The following is a 24017-nucleotide window of genomic DNA, read 5'->3' as shown; positions in this document are numbered from 1 at the left end:
GAAGTGTCACCGGAAGGAATCAAACCTACTCAAGAACGAATTCAAGCCATAGTTAACTACCCAAAACCACAAACAGTTCAAGACCTAAGAAGATTTCTCGGTATGATTAACTTTTACCGCAGCTGCTTACCCCATCAAGCCGAATATCAACATGAACTTAACAAATATTTACATAATACTAAGAAGAAAGATAAGACTCCGATACCGTGGACCACAGAAGCAGAACAAGCCTTCGAGAAATGCCGACAAAGCATTCTCGACGCTACGACGCTCACGCACCCGATACATAACGCGCCGCTACGCTTATATACCGACGCATCGAACTCAAGCATCGGCGCCGTACTTCAACAACAAGTGGACAACGTGTGGAAACCGCTAGCATTTTTCTCGAAGACAATGAGTGAAACACAGCGACGTTACAGTGTATACGATCGCGAATTATTAGCAATGTACACTGCCGTCAAACATCTCCGTCGACTAATAGAGGGCAACGACCTAACAATATTCACAGACCACAAACCTCTTACTTATGCACTAACAAGATCACCTAGTACCAGCGACACATCACGAAGAGAACGCCAACTTCACTTCATCAGCCAGTTTTGTTCGAACATTAAGTACGTGCACGGTGATAACAACGAAGCGGCCGACGCCTTATCACGCATTGAAGAAATCGACCTATCAGAAACTTCAATCGACTACAATCAACTCGCAATAGACCAAGAAAACGACTCAGAACTACAGATTTGCATGTCAAGACCTAACCTACAGTTCACAAGTATTTCACTACCCGGAGGTCAACGACCGATTATCTGCGAAACATCAACAGGCAACATACGTCCGTATTTACCCGCGAAATATCGTTTTGCTGCATTCAAAGCGCAACACGAACTCAGTCACCCAGGCGTACGTACTACGAGGAAGATAATGTCAACGAAGTTCTTCTGGTCGAACATGAACAAAGAAGTTGGAACATGGGCGAAGACATGCATCGGTTGTCAGCGTGGAAAAGTACAGCGGCACACTATCAGTCCTCTCGGCGAGTTCGAAAAATCACAACGTTTCGAGCACATACACGTTGACATCGTGGGACCGCTGCCGCCGTCGAATGACTACCGGTACCTAGTAACGATGATCGATCGCTGCACTAAATGGCCCGAGGCGATACCAGTCCGAGATATCACCGCGGACACGATCGCCAAAGCCATCTTCGACGGGTGGATTTCAAGATTTGGTTGCCCACTACGCATCACGACGGACCAAGGCAGACAGTTCGAATCATCACTGTTCAATTCACTAATGAAGAAATGCGGAATAAAAAGAATACGAACTACAGCCTTCCACCCGCAAGCCAACGGACAAATCGAGCGCTGGCACCGCACTTTGAAGTCGGCACTCATGGCGAGATGCGCGCGCACAAACTGGAGCGACGAGTTATCAACGGTGTTACTAGGATTACGTACAGCACTTCGTCAAGACAAGGAAGTCAGCGCGGCACTCATGACCTACGGTTCTACGCTTCGTGTACCATCGGATTTCTTCGTGCCTACACAGCCGAACATTGACGATGCCGAATTCGTCCGCCAGCTGACCGAAACAATGTCTACGTTATCCACGAACAACAAACCACACTCAAACTCCGTACGCACATTTGTACACAAGGACCTAACCACGTGTACACACGTCTTTGTGCGCAATGACACCGTGCGCAGCCCGCTTGTACCTCCCTACGATGGCCCCTACAAGGTGATTCAACGCGACGGGAAGAATTTTACCCTACAGATGCCTAATCGAACTACAGTCGTCTCAATAGACAGAATAAAACCGGCATACTTACTCAACGAAGATAAACTGGCATACTTACACAACGAAGAAGAACACAAAACCTCAACTTCATCAAATACGTCGAGCGCTACAAGTACTTCAACTACACACACAAGCAACGACGCGCGGACGCCGCTACCCGCCCCCGCCCCACCGCGCGAAGCCTACGTCACACGCACCGGCCGGACAGTGAAACCAAATGTACGCTTCGCTTAGGGGGGAGTGATATAGTGACATGATACATTACCAGTTACCTTCGTCAAAACCAGATTACCAATACCGTACCTCCGTGCAAAACCAGTTTACCTTTACCGTACCTCAGTGAAGAACCAAACAATTACCTTTGTTTTGACTTTCTATGTTAATGAGAAACAGCGAAGCAAATCGTCTTGAAGAAGACGTTTGGATATTGTGTTTTTGACTATCTCTGTTATCAAGAAACAGTGAAGCAATTCGCCTTGAAAAAGACGTTTGGATATTGTGTTTTTGACTATCTCTGTTATCAAGAAACAGTGAAGCAAGTCGCCTTGAAAAAGACGTTTGGATACGTTGCGTTTTTGACTTTCTCTGTTATCAAGAAACCAGGAAGCAAGTCGCCTTGAAAAAGACGTTTGGACACATTGTTTTTGACTCTTTCTGTTATCAAGAAACGAGGAAGCAATTCGCCTTGAAAAAGACGTTTGTTTACGTTTTTGACTTCTGCACAGAAACACGTCTTGAGAAAGACGGTTGTTAACGTTTTTGACTTCCGCACAGAAACACGTCTTGAGAAAGACGGTTGTTCACGTTTTTGACCACTGCACAGAAACACGTCTTGAGAAAGACGGTTGTTTACGTTTTTGACTTCTGTACAGAAACGCGTCTTGAAAAAGACGTTTGTATAAGTTTCTATTGACGGCTGTTGGAACCAAGACATGCAGAAGCACGGCATGGCACAAGCGACACACAACACACGCAGCAAGCAAGCAGAAGCTGAGCACGAGGAACACGGAGTCACGAAGACACGGCGATCAGCGAGATAGCACGAGCGGAGAGACGTCTGCACACGTCGACGGCACCGGAGCGAAAGGGACGCGGCGCGGGGAGCGCGCCTTTTTAAAGCGGCGGCGCGGCCACGCGACGCGAGCGAGCGGCGGCGCCCTCTCGCGGACGCGACTTCAAACTCGCGCGATCGGTCCTGCGCTGCTATTGGTCGGTTGCAAAAAGCATTGCGGTGTGTACTTAGTGTGTAAGTGAGATAGGGAAACTGTATATATTGGTAGGGATCTTTGACGAATAAATCATTCCGAAAAACGACTTCAAGAGTTTTATTTCAAGAAGAAGAAACCTGCTCTCTCCCTCAAAAAAGTAAACAGACAAACATTGAGTAGCGACAAGCACGCCACCTATCGGACCATCAACCATCATCCTATTCTAAAATTGTAACATACATGATACCACTATTTCAAATTTGACATGGAACTAATAAACTCCTTAAAATTACCTACATCACTACTTCGTACCCAACCTATTTTTCACAAAATAAATACATGTAGAACTGCTTATTAGCCGCAAGCGCACGCGCGCGACGTGTCCACACGCTCTTTCAAATGTCAGATGTTGATGATAATTTTATAGACGACAATATCAATCAGGGTACAGATTGGTGCATATTACTGCAATCATATCTACTTGTGCATCAATAAATGCATACACAAACGTCGCAAGTTGTAATCAGAAGGATTAAGTGGTAGATGAAGAGTGAGATTAGCTGCAGTGATGATAAGTTTGTCGTGAATCACTGATGGTTATGGATGCTGGTGGTGTTTACTGAAATGACTGGATTTATTTGTGAAGAAGGTAGGAGGCTTTGTAATTAGAGAAATGCTACAACTGAATTATTGATTAGGTATTTGTATATATAGCCTATGTTCAGCAGTGCACGTCTTGTGGCTGATATAAGGTGGATGATGATATGTTGTCACGCGTACATTTTCTTCTTCCAGTTAATTTTCCTCTAATGCAAAAAGACTTTTGGGTAGGTTAGGGTAGATATCTTACGTGTTTCCGATTAAGACTCCAAGGTACAAAACAATGATCCGGAGCTGCGGACTACCTAGCGGGTTTACCGGGGCTCCGGTTCGAAAAGCAGGAGTAGGAACGGGGTGGTTTTTAGTCAGTAAGAGTCTGACACTCCCTCTCGCCTCGCCCAAGGCGAGAAAAGTCATTGGATGATTTTCCCCAAAAAAAAAGGACAATTCTGACAATTTAAATACTAATAATACTTCGTTTGATTAATAAACCGCAGTTAGAACGAGTCTCATGCTAAACATGCTGTAAATACAAGTACCTAATTAATTTTACAAAACGACCGTCCTGTAACAGAGAGTACTTAACCAATTTTACAAAATAACCATCCAGTAATATTAACTGTAATGGCTGACATATCTCAGGAGAAAATCCAAAACAAAGCCTGTTACCTGCAGGTCGAAGAACAATTTCCTCATTTATTAATTCCTTGGTTCTACGTGGTTCCATTGTAGACACCAATGCATTTTGCCCTCAAACTATTCATCTTTCGCCACAAACCACGACTTCTTTGCTAAAACGCAGTTTTCCGATGACGAGCGGTAAAATGTAAATGAAACCCGTGGTCTTTAGGCCAAATAGGTATCCAACTTGTAAAACAATAGACTATTTAGTTTACTGAGCTAAATCTATCCTTTTCACTGCTGAATACTGATACCCAGGATATTTATGTGTTAAGTTATACGATTTGGTTAAGTAAATTAGATACACCCAAGATAAGACTATCATTAACTCAAATAGAAATTACTGCTCATATCATTTCTTACAAAGGAATTGTGTGTGATCTGTTGCCAGACTTTAAATGATTAAGGTTTTTAATTACATCAAAAAGATCAGATGATCAAAGTCATGGTTAGTATGTAAACAAGGTAGTGTTATAAGATTTGTTGCAAGAACTTAGTCCAGACCGCCCATCATCATAAGACAAAAATAATTATCTAAAAGTGGCACAGCACTGCAAAGGTTCACAGCGATTAAGGAAACCTATTAGCGTGGAGGGATGGATCACAACAATAAATCGACATCTGTCTAGCGGATACACGGCTGTCCATATTTCAACGTTCAGTGTTAATATGTTACGAACTGATATTCTGAGAAATGATTGACTGTGAAGTCGGAAACCAGCTTAAATCGACAAAGTGGGTGTTTCTACACACGGACCCACCGCTGAGCGAGTTTGTCAGTGTCATTAGATCCTAACATTGTCACTTCAATAATAAATTTTAATACCGTTTCTTGAGTTTTAAGTGCGATTTTGTTGAGACAGTTAGGTAAATATCTACCAATAGCTGGTCGCGCGGAAACACGGCATTACGAAGAGTCAACAGTATTGACGCGTGCCAACACACGCGCGGATGAAAAGTAAAACAAACATGGTCAGCATCGAGTTTTTATGGATTGCTACAGTTGTTTAGTGACTTAACAGAGAATTTTTACACACGTAGGTAAACTGAAGATGCTGTTAAATGTCGCCTCTATCTAATGTTTGGTGAACTCACAGTTAATTGACACCAAATTTTAGATTAGGTATAGTAAAGTTTCCAAGATTTGTAGAGATTCTTCGAGTTGATTTTATTGCTGTAATTCCACGAAACGGTTCGTGTCCCATCTTTGTCTCATCCCATAGACGTACAAGACAACTAACACGACGAAGGAAATCATGTGAACTGAGTGAAATTAAGCATTGAACAATGCACTTGAATTTTTGCACTGATGCGTTAGCTTTCACCGTTCTCGTTCATATCGTTTCGATTCACTATTTTCACTAAATTGGCTTCATTCGTACGTCATATTACGATTTAAAATTTTGTAACACTTTATGAAACAATTCGAAGATTGGTTTCGCTACGGGCGTGGTTCCTATGTCTTCAAATACGAACCGTTTATATCCAATCAATCTTGTACAATGACTGTCAGTCAATTGTTACATGAATGAGGGATTACGACTTGGCATTAAGATAATGTTAGTTTTATTATAGTGTAAGTCACTACCATACTTGATGATCAGACAAAGGGAACATCACACATTCCCATGCATTACGACTTTTACAATATTTGACTGATCGGATGTGGCTCTACTATTATGTTGTTTAATTTTGTAATGTGACTTATTATTTCTTATTATTTCTTTATTAGTATTAAACGTTTTTTTTAGCACTTTTGTAATGTAGCACATGAACATTATTTACATTTTACGCAGTTTCTTAACTCGTGTTCGTATAAAAAACTTAATGTTTTTCTTGAATTCACGAAAAGTTTTAAAGCAAAAGTTATTCAAGTTTTTGTCCTGAACCAGCACTTTGAACTCAGATTTATTTCATATACACTGTGCACAAAACAAAGTTTACGATCCGTCTCATGTTTTATCTTTATTTATTTATAGAGAGTTTAATTATTACTTAGGTATACAATGTATACCACCCTCATCGTCACCACAATCCTAATAGTACAGTTACACCAGTAACATTTAATTTACTTACTGTCCAATATAACCGTCTCATTGCTATCACGGTCACCCAAGCATAAGTACACTTGTAACAATGAGAATGTTTCATGTGGTTTTATAAACAAAATCATGTCTAAATACGATCATTTCTTCACCAGGTGCTACTAGCGATGCGGATGGCGGGAGGTGACGAGGATGGCGGCGGCGGGGGGTAGGATGGCCGCCACGCTTCTGCTGGTGGTGGTGGTGGTCTGCACGGCGGCCGTGACCGGCGCGCGCCTCGGGGAACTCGCGCGCCGAGACACTGGTGACATCTTTACTATCACTGGTGAGCTAATGGGCTGTTTGTTTAAAACTTAGTTTTTGTTCTGCTGTGTTCAAATGAAAGGAGGAGGAAGGATTGTTTTTAGCTTCTAGTTTGAAAATAGTAACCGTAAGTTTGTGACTAATGAAAATGCTAAGTTATGATGTTCAGCTACATATTATTTTTAACCGACTTCCCAAAAGGAGGTTCTCATTAAGTTTGTAACAAAATCTAAAAGATTGCATAAATCTTCAAATTTTTGCCATAAGGTAATTAAGTCTTTGCCAATAGAAAACTGTTAAAGGCAGATTCTGCAAATCCTCCGCTAACGTCGGTCACCGGTGACCATCATAGCGTTCAACGTGTTAAACTGGAAACAATACATGTTTGCATCCTTATTAATAATCATATTAAATCTTTCCAGAAAATGAGTGCAGCGCAGCGTTATGCGCAGAGCACGGAGCAGGCGCGCGCGCCGCAGAACCAGGCGGCGAGTGCGCATGCGCGTGCCCACAGCGCGCGCCGCTCTTTAGAGAGGACAGGGAACTATGCGTTGATGATCTGCCAGGTAATTTATGTTACAAGCAGGAGTAGGAACGGGGTGATTTTTAGTCAGTAAGAGTCTGACACTCCCTCTCACCTCGCCCTGGCGTGAGAAGTCATTGGAAAATTTTCCCTTTTTAAAAAAAAGGGTAATTTACGTTCGTCATCAAACTCGTAAAGATTCGCTCCACATTTCATCAATTCGAGATTTATTTGTATTCATACGTAAGAATGGCATCAAGTGACTCTTGAGTTCTACCTCAATTACTTAAATTTAAAGTATAGTACAAATATACGTCATTGCTTACGCACTTGCTTAATTACTCACCGATAGTCAAGAACGGTTTATTTATGGTATAAGTCGGTAAACGAGCAGACGGATCACTTGATGGTAAGCAATCGCCGCCGCCCATTGACACCCGAAACACCAGAGGCGTTACAAATGCGTTGTCGGCCTTTTGGGGTTAGGAATTTAAGGGTTGTTGGGAGTAGGAAGATTGGAAAGGGTGGTAATGGAGCCTTCGGTAACCTCACTCACACAACGAGACACAACGCAAGCGTTGTCTCACGTCAGCCGCCCATTCGTGCCGAATCATGGCTCTCACACATGGTCTAATAAGTGCATTTAAATTGAGGTACAGAATTTATTAGCAGTGTTAAACTTTAATACACATTATAAATCAACTACCTAATAAAGGATATCATATCTTAGGACGATTAGGTTTATGGTATTCTTGACAATTAAGATAAACCTAACCCAACCCACTTCATACTTCAGTAGCTAGTATAATAGGTTGCTTATGGGCAGACGTGCTCCATCGTAGGCCACATCATCACTTACCATCAGGCGAGATAGCAACCAAACGTCGACTTGCGTAAAAAAAAAGTTCCTACATGACATGACATTTATCTCGTAGTTAAATGGCTCGCATAAATAAAATTGATGACTGTACCTAATGTGAAGTATTCATTAGTAACAGTTCTAGAAATATAAGTGTTGAACCAGATTCTGGTTAAGCGACAAGCTTAGTTTGAGCTAAGTCATAGTATGGTTAATCACTAAAAGATCTGTGACAACCGCTTGTAAAGTTTTGGCTTATTGGTACCTGTTTTAATAAATTTGAGCACTTACCTCGTCTAGGAACGCGTAATTCGCTAGTAAATAATCGATATCTAGAAAGCACAACACTTCATCTATGAGTGCGTTTAACAAGGATATTAAAAAACCAACAAAATCACCTGAAACCACATTATATTAATATTTTAGATACCGAAACTCTCCTCAACCTCAACCTCTTGACAGTTTACATTTGGTTCAATTAGTCAGCAACGTACTTAAAAAAACCAAATAAGACCTTACTACTTCAGTTTCGACTTCGAAACGGAACTGTTTCATACTGTATTTGTCTGTTCTGCTAATGTAACGATGATACGCGAATTCTCACATGATAGAAATATCCGCTTTCGCGTTTTATTTCAATAATCTAAAACGTAATGAGAGAGTATTTTAGACATCTGTTGGATACCAAGAATAAAACTTTCAATAGGAAAGATATTCATAGTTTTTGCTGTTTAAGAATCGATATAATAGACCAATAGTAGCAACATAATCAAGAGAAAAATTATAAAGGCGTGGGATACATACAACAAAGTGGCTAGATTCCCAATACCTAACAATGTTACCTTCGTACCACATGTGGGAAATGATTCCATAAAAACAATCAAATAGCTTTCCATTTTCCTTGCTTAATTAGATAAAACCGCATTTGAATAGCTATCACTATTTTCCGATGTTATCTTTTCATATTAATTTATGGCTACATTAATTTACTTTCATTTCTTTTCTCTTACACTGCAAATTGTCATCTTTTTATCGAAACAGCGTGATCTCGGAACCGCCAAATATTTCCGAACCCTTATCAAAATGTAGTATGGTAATAAGGTAGTATTTTACTCGTTAACATGCCAAGTTCTTTGAAATGATCAGTATTTCTTACGTAATTTTACTTTTGGAAATATCACTAACGATCCCAATTACACTTTAGTTTCGAAGACTACATAACTTGAAGCATTACTGCGAGATAAATGCCGCTTTAGCGACACTTAAAGTGTAAATGCAATGTTCAAATATAACACTGTAATACCACATCGGGTTTTGGAAAGAAACCTTAATTCCTTTACAAATGAGACGACTAATAAAATGTCAGAAAACCCTGATCGTGTTATTCCTAAATCGGATTTGACAAATATTTGCATTAAACATTGTGCGATGTCATTGCCAACTTTTGCATTTTTATCTTGCGTGGTTTGATCTTCACGGTGTGTAGAGTAAATATTTTGTTTTACAGAATGTTCGCTAGCTACGTTTGGGACCGGCAGCGCTGTACAACGGATACCGTTTGTATACCTGCCACTAAAAGGACAGATTATACACCCATCCAGGGAGATCACTTTCAAAAGTGAGTATTAAAATAAAACATGTACGCTCAGTCTTTTAAATCGGTCCTTTACAAAATCCTTTCTATTCACAGATGTCAAAACACCAATATGTGCTGTATCAGGCGCTCAATTTCTAACACGGAAAGGTTTCCTCGATCTACGAAACACTTTGGATGCTGATGTCCCCTTCAATCTATTCCGTGACGAAGGCAGAACATTTCTACAAGTAATCAATTTTCCCACACATGTTGTAAATCTTTTGATTTACTATTTTCTGAAACTAATCGACTTGTAATTCGTAGTGGAGCGGAGAGAACGACGTGCGTGCAAGAATGACCGGACGAGTAATGGTGGTGCGATTGCTGTGTCGCGATGTCGCCGCCACTCCCACGTCGCCACTTGATTTGCGAGGAGTGTTCACACCATGTGTTGCATTTAGGGTGCAAGGAACTCCACCTAAACCGTACTCAAGTACGTAATCTACATTCTACTCAGATTTAAGTCTTAAATTACCATTGTTATTGATGTCAACGTTTTTACAGATATAACAGAAGTGCAATTTGCACCAAACGCACAAACAGCAGGTGCGTCCAGCTCCAACGGTCTCACAGTGTCGGAATATGTCGCCATTGGCATCAGTTCCTTACTTCTCGGTCTCATCTACGTTGCATCTGTTTTCCTATTCCTACACATTCGAAAACGTCGCAAGGCAATGTCTGATGAAGACGGCAATAGAAGATTGAAAGGACTCATTAAGAAAGATGGATCTATAATTACTGAAAGAGATATCGTTAGGGTAAACAATGAACGAATTCAAAATCTCCCAAATACAATGTGTCAAGATGACGGAATAATCAAGAAAAATCCTTTATTGAATATTAGCCGACAGCTTCATGACAACAAGAACTTCACCAGTGATTCAGGAAGTAATGTATCTGATTCAGATGACTTTGGAGATAGCGCTCGGAGTGATGATAATTCGTACAATGTAAGTATTAGATCTTGTGGATATTAAAACATTATGTAATGAGAACATTATAAATATTTATGGAGTCGCAAATATATGTTTTCAGAACCAAACTACTTCGGCAGTAATACATCAACATTATGGTGATTTCAAAGCAAATAAAAACGATAATTCAGAAGTAAGTCATCGCGACGAGTCAGGAATTGAAAGGCTTCCAGATGAGCATGTGTCTATTGTAGAAACACAAGATGATCGGGAAATAGCGCGACCAGTTGGCACAACACGAAGGAAATTATACTTTAACCCTGCTTACTTCGAACCACAGCTAATGGCGGTAAGAATACTTTTTTTATATTTATATACATGTTTTATTGTTACCAATATTTAAGTCAATTGTATAAACAATTACAGGAACCCCCAGCTGCGGCATTGGAATTTTTGGTCAAAATCAGAGAAGTTATCGCAATAGCAAAGCACAAAATGGCAGCCAAGAGATTTCAACCAGTTTTAAACCAAATACCTGAAGAAGAAACTATCCCTTCGAATGGAAACAGTATCGACATGTATCAAGGAATGGGGAGCCAAAGAAGTGGAAGTGTAGTCAGTCTGAAAAGAGAAAACAGTAGAAAGAAAAGTTGCATAGGCTGTCCGGGTTGCAAGATAGATGACGACAGTGATATCCAACAAATAGCGAAGTACAATATCCCAGCCTGTGTTAACTGTCTCAGCAACAAAGGAGATAAGCAAAATAGTATACGAAAGTGGTTGGAAAACATTCCCACGGCAAAACAACATGCGTACAACGACTTTTTGCCCACAAATCAAAACAGTTTAGCCGAATCGCTTTTATCACTTCCTGTCAGCGAAAGTCGTCGGAAAGTGAGAAAACAAAACAGTTTTTCAAGTTCTAATTCAATGTATTTGGCAGATAACTGTTCAGTGCCCAAAAAATCATCAACATTATCTGTTAGATCGGAACCCGCGTTGCGAAGTTATAATCTACCGCTACCTGATTTTGAAAACGCGGACCGTCAACGCATAGACTTCAATTCGTATTGCCAAACTGTTGCACGTGTGGATGATATTAGACCTATTGGTTTAAATGATTATCGCTCTTTAAGAAATGGTATAGGTCATCCAAGAATAAGTAAACCTTTTACAAATCATGTTCTTCCTGATATGGTAAACGAAGCCATTGCTCTCGATCACTGTACAAAATCTTACAACCAAAGTAGTTCTGATGAAGAAAGAATAAGTAATATTAAAAAGCCAAAAATTCCAATCACAAATCCATACGCGAGGACTGCGTCGGAGAGTCCGTGTGGTAATGATTATGAAACAGATAGTTTGGAAAGAAGTACACATAAAAAGGCTTTATCTACAACAGATTATACTGATATACCATCATCACAGGCCAGCCCAAGCTTAAGTAATGCTCTACCCTTAGAAGAAGAACTTACAATGAGAAATGCTATATATAAAATTCATTCAAGCAGTAACAGCAATACTCCTTCACCACATAGAGATGTTTGTATTGACCAAAATCATTACGAAACAATAGAGAAGACTCAACCTCCTCCTTTCGAAACACCTAAAGCTAGTTTAGTTAGTGAAGTTTATGTTAATAATACCTATAACTTTGGAAGCGCCCCAACATCACCCAGTGGTTCAGATTGTTCCATGGGCAGTCGAAAGTTAGTAACCACTATCAACGATACAGAATTAAAGCCTGGTTGTTTGACTATTGAAGTAAAAGACCCTCCAGAAAATTACATCAAAATACATGAATCGGACGGTTTTGAACCAGACACTTTAGACAGAAAACATCCCAAACACAAAGAAACTGGCGATCAGTTCAGTAGGAAAGATCTTATTAAAAATATTGACGATAAGGAAACTTCTCCGGTTCAACAACGTATACAGCTCAGAAGTAGTGGTACTTTCCAGAAAATAAGTGATAAGGTAGATTATTCGACGAAATTCAATAGTCTTAGACATGAGTACGAGCAACGAAAAAACATTTTTGAACGTCCAAAGTTGACTGCAAGTGTTTATAGTGGATCAAAAAGTCTTGAAGACACAACGAGTGAGTCTTGGCATGATGCCGAGGAATGGACAACAGAAGAGGGTCGAATACTGACGCTAGAATTGAGACACTCTAAAAGACAACGACAATGTACGCCTCCAACGATAAAACAGCTGAAAAATCTAGCACGACCCGATGTTTTACCACCATTACCACCTACAGACGATGACCCAATTTATGAACAGCCAATATTTCCACCTAGAAAAGTTGAGACGGATTTGGAAACAATAAACGAAATTAATCCAAAAAACGTGACTGGCAGAAGCCTCAGTCCGAGGATATTTACGAAGAGTATGACTACTGACTCGACGCACGATAGTTCCATATCTCCAGAATCACATTATGGAGCTTCTTGCAGTCCAATGAGAGCTTCTGTCCAGTCACAATCCTCGGAGTATGAAAACATGGAGTCCATTAGTGGGACTGTTAGAAAAATGGACGTGAACCGAAATGTGATTCGAAAACGTTCTGGTAGAAGTGGCAACATAAATACTGACACTTTTGTTAAAGGATCAAAGATTGAAGGACATTCAAAGACTCGATTTAGAAGGAAGAAAGGTTCTAATGTACAAGACTCTGGTTATTTAAGCAGTGACTCTACTTCGTCAAGGCAAATGCCTAGGAAATTAGTGATTGCCAAAATAGTGAGTTGTAGTGAAAGTGACGATACGGAGAACGAGGCTCGAAGTGAATCCGGTGCCGAAAGTATAGAGACACATTCCGTTTACTTCGATAATTTTCGAAAAATACAGACTGAGATAGAAGACGATTTTAGTTTTAGTAGTAAATCTTTTAGTGATGTTAATGGGAAATTCAAATCCAACGAATGTTTATAATGCATTCCTATTTGTTTTAGATTAAGTTTACATGAACAATGTGCAATAATCACGGTGCAATATGGACAGTGCTCCTAATAATAGAATTACTATGACTTTATGCTTACCTACTTAATAAAATCCTGTATATTTTTTTAATGTTTACATACCTATATTATAATAATTTACTTATAAGTCAACGTGTTAAACACGATCATTATTATTAATCTAATTTATCCATAACAGTACCTCTTACAAACATCGATTTTATTATTTAAGTTACTAGAAATAATTTAGTGAAATAATGAGGCCGGACGTGCAATGCAAAAATAGAATAATAATAATAACTTTAGAACTATTTATTTGACTCTGTACAGTGTATGTATAATTTATTTAGTTATTAATTCATATATTGTATATTTGGTTTATAGATGAAGAGTCAGGCAGCAGTGTTTAGCTTCCTAGTACCTGACATTATACAGTGCTCCAGAGAGGATCAGAATTTTATCCTCTCTGTCGAATGCAAGAGCACGAATATTTTGGTTGTGGCAAGACTTTTGTTGGGAACAAACAATCGTAAGATAAAGTGTGTTAATTAAACCATCATAGATTTAGAAAAGATTTCTATATTTTATATTTGTTTTTAAGAACGAAAGAAACTCTCACCAAATCAATTGCTTAACAGAGAGATAGAGAATTATTATTAACACAAATTCGACTATTTTCAAGCCTAACCGGGACTCACAAGCGTGGCTTGAAATTAGTCGAACTCGAATATTAACCTAACATTAACACGAATGGTTAATTTATGAGTAAACTTATTCTTTATTTTACTGAAATTATATTTAAAAAATATTGTAGTATTTTAACAGCTTATAGAAGAATATCAATGGGATTGTTTGTTACCAACAGTCACAGGGTTTTAAGGTTGTGGGGTATTTTAGAAATATTTAGTTTTAAATTTAAGTTAATTTATAAAGTAGCTGATAATATGGTGCTAAGACAACGCAAAAGGGGGAAACCGGGTACTTTTAGCATATACACATTCTGTTATAATGTCATTTAGAATTTTGTATAATATTCAACAGATTTGTATAGAAGTAGTCATGTTTTATTAATATAAAGACTTCTTGCTCAATGCTGTATTTAAAAACAAACTGTTTTACAGATTAAATGAAACATTTTCAGTAATAATTTTAATTGTAATCAGATAATTTTAGAACACCTTATATTTGTAAAAACATCGGAAAAAACCTTAGGTTTTCATGCATAATAATATTCAATGTTAGGTAAATTTAATTTAAATTATACCTAATCCAATTAATTATAAGAAAACATATAGGTAAGCGAGATATCAAATAAAATCAATTGTATAAAACACTAATAAAATGCTCAATAGATTTTAAGAATATATTTATATGTTTTGAGTTATTTTTATTAAGAAACTCTTTACAGCCAGTATTTAATAGTGGCTAACTTGTACATTATTAATACTAGACTAATTTGTTTGAATGTAACTATTATTTAATTTATTTTATTATCAACATGGAGTTTTTATCAATAAGTTTATCCGCCATACAGAGTCATTTAATGGTTACTTAACCCAGTCCTTAGTAATTGTTTTCGATACAAAAACGTTACTAAAGAATAGTTTAAGTAATCATTAAATGTCTCTGAGTGTGGTTGTATGTTGTTCATGACAAAACTAAGTGATGCCACTTTGTAACAATTATATTTGTTTATTGTTATTACTGATTTGATATTATTAAAGAATGATGTCACATTCTATGGACTTTTTTTGTGTAACAACCTGGGCCACCACACCACAACAATAATAACAAAAAAAAGTATTAAAAACCTACAATTATATCGAAACTTGTAGAGCCATTTCGAAAACATGAATACAAATACATACATACAAATATCGCTTATCAATATAGCACTTATTTACTAAATTAATATCTCGCATTATCACAGATATATCAAAACACATATAGACCAGTACAATAACCACTACAAAAAAAATTACAAAAATCTTTTAAAGTCGCATATTGCATCAAACAACAGAATCAATTCCAAACTAGACAGTCATGTAACTTAGAATTTAAAAAACCCAATAAAACAAAGTTAGTTACTGAACCCAACACATCTGTTTTCTATAGTATACATATAACCAAATTTTCACAACAACAAAACACTTGCACACTAACAATACAGTAAAATTTCTCGAACATTCGAGCTGCGGGAACCGCCGAGTCAACACCTGAGGATGCTGCGTGGAGGAGCGAAACATATGTCAAGTGGTATATTGCATGTTATGTGTGTATTTATGTTGCACCTCTGCTGCATGAGCATTGCGGGCGGGAGGGCGATGCTGCACGCATGTAAAAAAATACAAATATAAGCGGAATTAAAACTAAAAATCTTACTGTATTGTTAGTGTAGCATGGATTTCTGCAAAATACGCCTCATTATATTCTATGGAACACTTGCACTTACAATTAACTCAGTCTATACACATAACATCATCATCAGAATCTCCCGACTCTCCCCTTTCCTTCCTCATTTTGTCCTTAAACTCCATATATCGAACCTGACCGGCAGCAAAAAGGTCGATTTCACTCCCAATCTTAGATTGAACTAAAGGGTTTTTAGACTCACCCATTTTCACCATGGTATCGTCCAAGTATTTCAAAGCTAGTTTGGTTCGTTTCAGTATAGTTGCTGCATAGTTGTGGTAGTTGTATAACTTTTGTGTGCATTCTATACTATCTTCGTTGAATTTCGCTAGATCATCGTGTTTTGCTTTGAGTTTTTGGTCAGGCGTCGTGATGACTAGTGTTAGAGGTACAGCGTCGTGTATGCAGTGGATGAGTGCTAGCACTTGAGATTGTGTCCTGGAATTAACATTAATAATGTTTAAATTTTTTATACTTTTGTATGAGGTATAGTAAGAAGGTCGTGTTTAGGGAAACTTATTACAAAGCCATTGCGAAATATTCAGTTAGAATACTACTAATAATATCGGAAATTGTAAAAGCCAATATACGATATCCTATCGATGACCAAACCCAGGATTTTCAGTTTTTATGGTATAAACCGGTAAATGCCGCTCGGATCACCTGATGGTAAGCAATCGCCGCCGCCCGTGGACACCCGAAACACCAGGGGCGTTACAAGTGCGTTGCCGGCCGTCTAGCGTTAAGGAATTTAAGGGTTGTCGGGGAATCGGGAAAGTTTTCAGTGAGGCAAAGGAATCACTCCGGTCAAGAAAACCCATTCGTGCCGAAACATGGCTTTCCCACTTAAGACACAATAGCATAATAGGAAATTACTTACCTAGAATAAACAGATAAAGTAGTATAATCATTGACATCAGTCTGTTCACTGTGCATTAAAATCATAACACCATTTAGAGTATGGTAGGGAGAACTCCTATGTATGATAATGTTGTTGTAATGATCCAATTTCTCCATCATCAGGTGCTGGCATAGAACATCGAGAGATAAGGCTGTTTCACTAGATCTCATTATGTGTCTGAGTAGAAGATCTGTTCTTTCTGTTGTCGCTAGTATAGCCAACATGGTTTTGGAATCTGAAAATTAAGAAAAGAAAATTCTATAAAATATTGATTGCTTTTTTTTATAATAACTATCGTGAGACATTTGAAGTTAATTAAAAATAATGGTTTACCCATGTAGTTAAATATATTAAGAAAAACTCTACTAGTTTCGAGTCACAGAGAGACTCTTCATAAGCAGTGTGCTATGCTTAATTCTGAGGTTTTCTCAATATATTTATGTGAGTAAACCATTATTTTTAGTTGATTACTTACCTAATTAAAAGTTCTAGTGAGATTTCCAAATACATGGCAGGTAAGAACTAACTCTTAATAAAAAGTCCAAAATATATCCACTATGACTAGATTTCAATACTAAATTATGGATTAACAAGTTTGTTAATCTTAACTCTCTTTTAGCTGTATAGATATACAGCCAAAGGAATGTATAGTAATACTAAGGGATTTCTCGAAATTCCTAGTGGGAAAAAAACATTCAGATTTTTCTCCATGTATGATGTGACACACAGAAAGTTACTATTTAGTTATATAAATTATAAAAAATACATACCTATTGGAGTACTAGAAATGGCATCAAACTTCGCACCAATAGTATCTTTAGCATATAATTCTATTTCGCGCACAGGCAGAAGATATTCCTGTCCTTTTCTGTTGTAAAATATAACAGCATTTAAATTTAATTTGCACATAAGACTGTCTATTATTTCCTTTGTGTCCATGATGAGAACGATAGCTGAAGAAACATTGGGTTTTAAGGTCTGTGTCTGAATTTCCGTCCAAAATGGCAAATTATTTGTAATGATGGAGGTTTCCTCAAATAGTTTGGTTGTATATTCTATTGATTGACCCGTAGTGCCATGTACTAGGATGTGGACATCTTCTAGGTTCCTGGAATTAATAATATTAAGAACATTAACAAGCAGTACTTCTGAACTTGAGCCCTACCCAACCAACAAAAGTTAGTTTTATAGAAGGCCATAGAACGTTTTGTAAAAACTAAACGGTGGTCAAATAAAAGGCCAAAGAAGGTGCATCTACAAAGAAAGTGGCGCAATTATATCTCCATTCAGTGTTAAAGTAGAACTATAAGGGTATCAGGCATGACAATTTTGTGATATATAAGCCACCGCAGCACTACTAAAGTGTTTTTGGGTACTGTAAAAGAGTTCATGATTCCATTACATCACTAAAATTCATCATTCATTCATTTTACATTCGTTCACGTCGCTGCAGTGTCTCAGTGTTTTAGAAGAGAAATAAAAAAATAAGAAAAGTGACGGGGTATCGTGGTGACTAAGATATTATTTTGTACTTAATCGAATTATTCGTCTCTTACGAGGAAAATGTTGTGCGACTGTAATTTTACTGATAAACTATGTATGGATTTACGACATATTTGAATGCCCCCTTCGAATTAATGAGCTTTTACTAAAATAATTTCTTATTTTAAGTTATAAACATAGTTCCAGCTTCCTTAACTCTACTATAGTACTCATTATGATAGATTACATCCACCATTACATGAAATTAGGGTTCCTTTTGAGCTTGTTTGTTATTTTTGTTTTATTTTTTGTCCTTATTCCATAAATATGATGAATACTTTTGTTAATGAATAAATGTTATGGTTTATAAATCTGTGTAGGTACTACGTATGACGTCAGAGAAGTATAACTACATACATACATATCGTCACACCTTTAATCCCCGAAGGGGTAGGCAGAGGTGCACATTATGGCACGTAATGCCACTGTGTACACCCACATTTCACAATTATTTATATTGTAAGTCCCATGTAATAGGTGGTGAGCCTATTGCCATATACCGGGCACATTTCCAGACTCCGTGCTACTACTGAGAAATTTTCGAAAAACCGAAAAAGGCTCAGCAATACTTCGCCCGACCCGGGAATCGAACCAGAGACCCCTTGCCCGGCAGTCGCACTTGCAACCACTCGACCAACGAGGCAGACTTTTTATTGCGTCGTGTGAAATATATATAATTAATAGCCCAATGCTTCAAACCATCTCGTAGTTGCTGGTTTTTTCTTCAGTTGAATCAATCAAACAATCTGAAAAACTGTCACACCTGGAATCGCTGTCCACAAATGAATTATTCTCCATTTCATCACTGACGTGAACTGTATTTTGTACGGAACCATTTTCTATAAATGGGTCTTCAAAAAGAATTATTCAAATGTCAATATTGTTGTAGAAGAGCGATAGAAATTTAAGTGCTTTTACAAAACGGAATTATCATTTAAAAGCATTGCTAGCCTAACTTTATACACAATAATAATGTTTTAAAACACATAAGATCTCCGTTATAGTACTGTTGTGTAATAGAGGAACTATAATAGTTATAAAAAAACAATCTGCTTCTAAAAAGTGTATTTGTGATATAAGTTTATCACTACAGCTATAATGGGCATTAACAACCTTTTATAAGACAATTAAGCTATATAAATATAATTTGAAACTCAGCTGTATCACCAAATCACTCCGATGTAGACTTTTTGTGCCCACTATATTACTGTGTACTGTAACGATGATCTTAAAACCCTCAATATCGTAATATCGTCCTATTCCTGAGTTGTCATCTCTACTTTAACAAACGACACATAGGAGTTCGTTTCGAACCTTTATTGCGCAAATTAGGCGCATTAGGGTGACAGTTAAAACTGTTATGAAGTTCAATCGTTGTATACTAGTAACAATGGAGGTTGCTATAACGCCTGACTATAACAGCTATATAAAGTCGTGAAGTAAACCTTTACATCAACTATTAATAGGTCGTTTTTGCTATATAAACTTATAGAGCCAAACTGTGTTGTCAAACGCTTTTACACAACAATCAGTCACCACCAAAACCTTTATACATCATTTACCCAGCTTTTTTGAGATATAAGGTTTGGTTATAGGGCAAAATTGTTAGTTGGGTACCCACCAGTAGCCTGAATATCTCCCGTTACTAGAAGGCTACTGCTTTATATGTAATTAAATATTTAAAAATGTAATCAAAGAAGAACATAAAAATTATTTATGAAAAAAATACTGAGTATTGATATATAAAAAAAAAACAGGAAAAAATATTTTGTAAATGTAAATTTAGCATTAAACTTACTCTTTATTTAAATTAGTAACTTCTATAACAATCACAATTTTCTGATTACAGACTTTTATCCAGGGTGTTTTGGTTTTAATCCGCAGGGCTGATGCAATCTGAAAATTATAATGATAGAACTCATTAGTTTGCAAGTTTAGAATTCTACATTTTTGTGTTACTTACATCTATTAAAACCGTTACAGAGACAAGTGTATTAATTATTGTAGAATTTACTTTCAATTCACCAAACACTACACAAACCGATGATAGCTATCATCTTACTTCATACTAATATTATAAATGATTTGCATTTATAATATTAGTATTGTGTGAATGTTTGTTATTGTGTGAATGTTTGTTACTAAATCATGTCAAAAGAACTGGAGGGATTGAAATGAAATTTGGAACATTACAGGGGTAAATTATAGTCTGGAATAATACATAGCATATGTTTATCCCACAAGACTACAACTAAATGTAGGAGAAGCAGCTGGCCGAAGTTAGTTAACAAATAAATAACAGTAAAATAATACAAGTTACCTTTTCCGGACCATTTTTAAAAACAGAATCCTGCAAATTAGGATGAATCTTCTTATAAGATTCAAACGCAACCTTTTGATGGAGATCCAGCAACTCTTTATAAGTTCTCTCACTATGTTGGACACTGTACTTCGCTTCTGTCAGTTTCCTCATCAAATGGGCTATGATAGGTACAGTTTCATCATTGTCTGCTTCAGAAACTGTTACTGAGATATCTGGACGTTTAAATTGTTCGAAGTTATCATCGAATATGTGAGGAACGGCGTCTCCTTTACGAAATATTCTCAAACATGCTTGTCCACTGCATGAACCGTCATCGATGTCGTATTTATCAACATTGTCTACTACTTTATGAACCACTAACTCATTTTTTCTTGATAGAATAGTTATCCGTTCCTTCGTAACCACTAAATAAAATAAATCACAGTTTGAGTTCCTTAAGATTTTTATTGATGTTGGTTTCGCGTTGTTTGGCAGTGTTATTGAAGATACTAAGTTTCTTTCGTAATATTCAAGCACTTCTCCCATTGCAGTACATATTGTAATATCAATATTTTTGTCGTCATTTGGATGTTTATCGTAAAATACAAAACAACTTATGTTATTGAGAACAGACGCTGGTACCAACTTAGTTAACACTAGTTGGACGGGTTTAGGTAAATCTGACACATTCATATTTATGAATTAACTTCACTGTTTTCAATTGTTTTGATTTGAGCACTTATTTACAACGATTTCTCAATTTCTCTTCTTCCCGCTCAATCAATGTTGTGATGTTATTGTAATTGTCAATGTCATTCAACAGTTTTGTCAAGTCAAAGTTGTCAATGTCATTTTTTTTTTAAATATTAAGAAACATAATATTAAAATAAATCGCTTCCTTTTTTTATTTTTGATAATGATAAAATAATTAGAAAGAAGTAGACAGATAATAATAATCTATTATGCAGAATCGTCGTGTGTCATGAAGATAATTTACCTAAAATCTGTATTTAATCAAACCTGGTAACAAACTCGAAACCTTTTCAAACATAATCAGTCTTTATTATATTCTGAATAAATTAACATACCTACTGTAGATTTTTGATATTTGTTCCAAATCAAAATCTATCAACTTTTGATAGATAGACTGCCACACTCAAAATCATTTAAAGGTTAGGTACTTAACCCAGTCCTTAGCAATTGTTTTCCATATAAATTCGTTACTATGGAATAGTTTAAGTAATCATTAAATGTCTCTGAGTGCGGCAATTAGTCACTTTTTCTTTCTTATTCATTTATCAAATTATGTGGGCACACATGCTGCTTCTTCATGCATAACTATGACGAGCATGTGAATGATAATGCCTGATTGATTAACTGTTCAGAGGACAGTTTTCATGAAAACACAAGTCCAATATTCCTTGATACTTGCCATGGCAAAAACAATCTTACTTTCAATGGAATGGCATGGGTCTAATAACACTGGTTTTAATTGGTTAGAGCAACGATCCGTAGCTTTTCAATATGACAGTACAAAAGACCGTTTCCCATCTCACGGCGGCCTGTTATTACGGTGACAGGCAGACTGCATACAATGCAAGTGATTTGACTCGCATGCATAATGCAATACCTGCTATGCTTAGGAATGTAGGTTTTATTTTTTACTTGAAGTTGATTTAAATCGGTGTCTAGACGGGTTAGCTGTATCGCCGCTTATTGTGGATGTTTAAGATTCCTACCTTTCTACTAAAATAAAACATGAAGATTAAAATGAGTAAACAGAATATACATACCTACCTAGGACTACTAAGTACCTCTGTAGGTACTTTAGTTAAATTAGTCCCTTTGCTTTGCTTTAAATCTTCAATGTTGAATTTAACGAATATTAAAAATCAAATCAGCGATAATTTTAGCTTTCGCGGTAAGTTAAGTCCTATATGTAAAACCACATCCGTCCAAGAATCAAGTACAGGCTTTAAAACTAACAGGAAAATGTCTGCGACAGTTACAATAAAAAAGTAATTGTGAATAAAAACACGTACGATATTGCCAGTATGTTAAAGGGGATTTACCTTCGAACTATGTAACTTTGGACTAAATGTTTTTTAAAACTTACCAAGGTACTTCTTAGGTCTAGAATCTAGACAGTGGCGTAGCGTGAGTGTCGGCCGCCCGGGGCGGAAGACAATTTTGCCGCCCCCTTATTTAGGTATTTTAATTTAATGTATACTACACATTACATACATTCATAATAGAGAACTTTTCGGCGAGAACAGTCATGAATCAGAGCACTCCCCGTGGTATAGGCGATATAATGTACAACGAAGCTACATCTCTACGCATTGCCAAAGTGTCAAGTCGGTTTTAAATTTCCTGCCACTCAACAATCCGATTCGCACGCCGCTGAACGCGGTCCAGAGGATGAATCTGGTACTAGGGTGCCCCCGCCCACAGATGAGACTAGTATTCCATATGGGGCCGAACCTGCGCCTTATATAGAAGCAGGCGATGGGCTGGAGTGAAATACTGCCTTGATCTGTTGAGCACACCAAGCTTTTTCGAGGATAATTTAGCCTTATCCTCTAGATGGCCACGGATATGGACGTCGCTCGAAATGTTGATGCCAAGTATCCCAATTCTAATACCGAGCTAAACACGCCGACCTGTGTCTTAGTAGTGTTAAACTGGAACCAATTAAGTTCACCCCAATCTGAGATTCTCCACAAAGAAGTCTCGATTTCAGACACAAGTCTGTTTCGGTTCTCGATGACGTTTTCCCGAGAAATGTTAGCGCGGCCGGTATAATAGGCATCACATGTACTGTCATCCGCATAACAATGAATGCTGCTGATTTGCAACATATCATTGATATGGAGGAGGAACAAGGTAGGTGATAGCACGCAGCCTTGAGGGACACCTGCGTTTACAGACAGAGAGTCGGAGCATTCCCCGTCGACAACGACCTTAATGCTTCTGTCTGCAAGGAAGCAGTAGACCCATTCGCACAATTTCTCGGGAAGACCATAGGAAAATAGCTTCGAAAAAAGCGCTTTATGCCAAACCCGGTCGAAGGCTTTCGCCACGTCCAAGCTAACTACCAACGCTTCCCCCTTAGATTCGATCGCCTGTGCCCAACGGTGTCAGGTAAACCAGAAGGTCCCCAGCCCACTGACCTTTACGAAAACCGTATTGCTGGTCACTGAGTAGCTGGTGATCCTCTAGGTACCGCAAGAGCGGGCAGTTAATAATGGATTCCATTATTTTCGAGAAGAGGAAGTTATGGCTATCGGTCTGTAGTTGGACGGATTTGTTCTATCGCCTT

General features: G+C 37.6%; 2 protein-coding genes across 2 annotated transcripts in view; one reads left to right on the top strand and one right to left on the bottom strand.

Moving 5' to 3' along the window:
• The window catches only part of LOC118266327 (uncharacterized), a 70489-nt gene extending 55212 nt beyond the window's left edge, over positions 1 to 15277 (top strand). The window contains exons 3-10 of the mRNA XM_035579735.2: positions 6496 to 6665; positions 7066 to 7209; positions 9533 to 9643; positions 9716 to 9849; positions 9926 to 10094; positions 10166 to 10611; positions 10697 to 10924; positions 11002 to 15277. Of these exons, the coding sequence (XP_035435628.2) occupies positions 6533 to 6665; positions 7066 to 7209; positions 9533 to 9643; positions 9716 to 9849; positions 9926 to 10094; positions 10166 to 10611; positions 10697 to 10924; positions 11002 to 13512 (3876 nt within the window). The 5' untranslated portion in view covers positions 6496 to 6532 and the 3' untranslated portion in view covers positions 13513 to 15277. The remainder of the gene's footprint in view (positions 1 to 6495; positions 6666 to 7065; positions 7210 to 9532; positions 9644 to 9715; positions 9850 to 9925; positions 10095 to 10165; positions 10612 to 10696; positions 10925 to 11001) is intronic.
• Positions 15278 to 15876: 599 nt separating this feature from the next.
• LOC118266078 (uncharacterized) lies at positions 15877 to 21478 on the bottom strand. Its single transcript, XM_035579433.2, has 5 exons — positions 20714 to 21478; positions 20192 to 20289; positions 17622 to 17959; positions 16831 to 17086; positions 15877 to 16388 (listed from the first exon to the last, which is right to left on the bottom strand). The coding sequence occupies exons 1-5, from the start codon at positions 21386 to 21388 to the stop codon at positions 15998 to 16000; spliced, it is 1758 nt and encodes a 585-aa protein (XP_035435326.2). The 5' UTR covers positions 21389 to 21478; the 3' UTR covers positions 15877 to 15997.
• Between the last annotated feature and the right edge of the window lie 2539 nt (positions 21479 to 24017).

This window comes from Spodoptera frugiperda, chromosome 7 (genome assembly GCF_023101765.2).
Source record: "Spodoptera frugiperda isolate SF20-4 chromosome 7, AGI-APGP_CSIRO_Sfru_2.0, whole genome shotgun sequence".
Classification (NCBI taxonomy): Eukaryota; Metazoa; Arthropoda; class Insecta; order Lepidoptera; family Noctuidae; genus Spodoptera; species Spodoptera frugiperda.
This window is presented reverse-complemented; position numbering and strand designations above follow the sequence as displayed.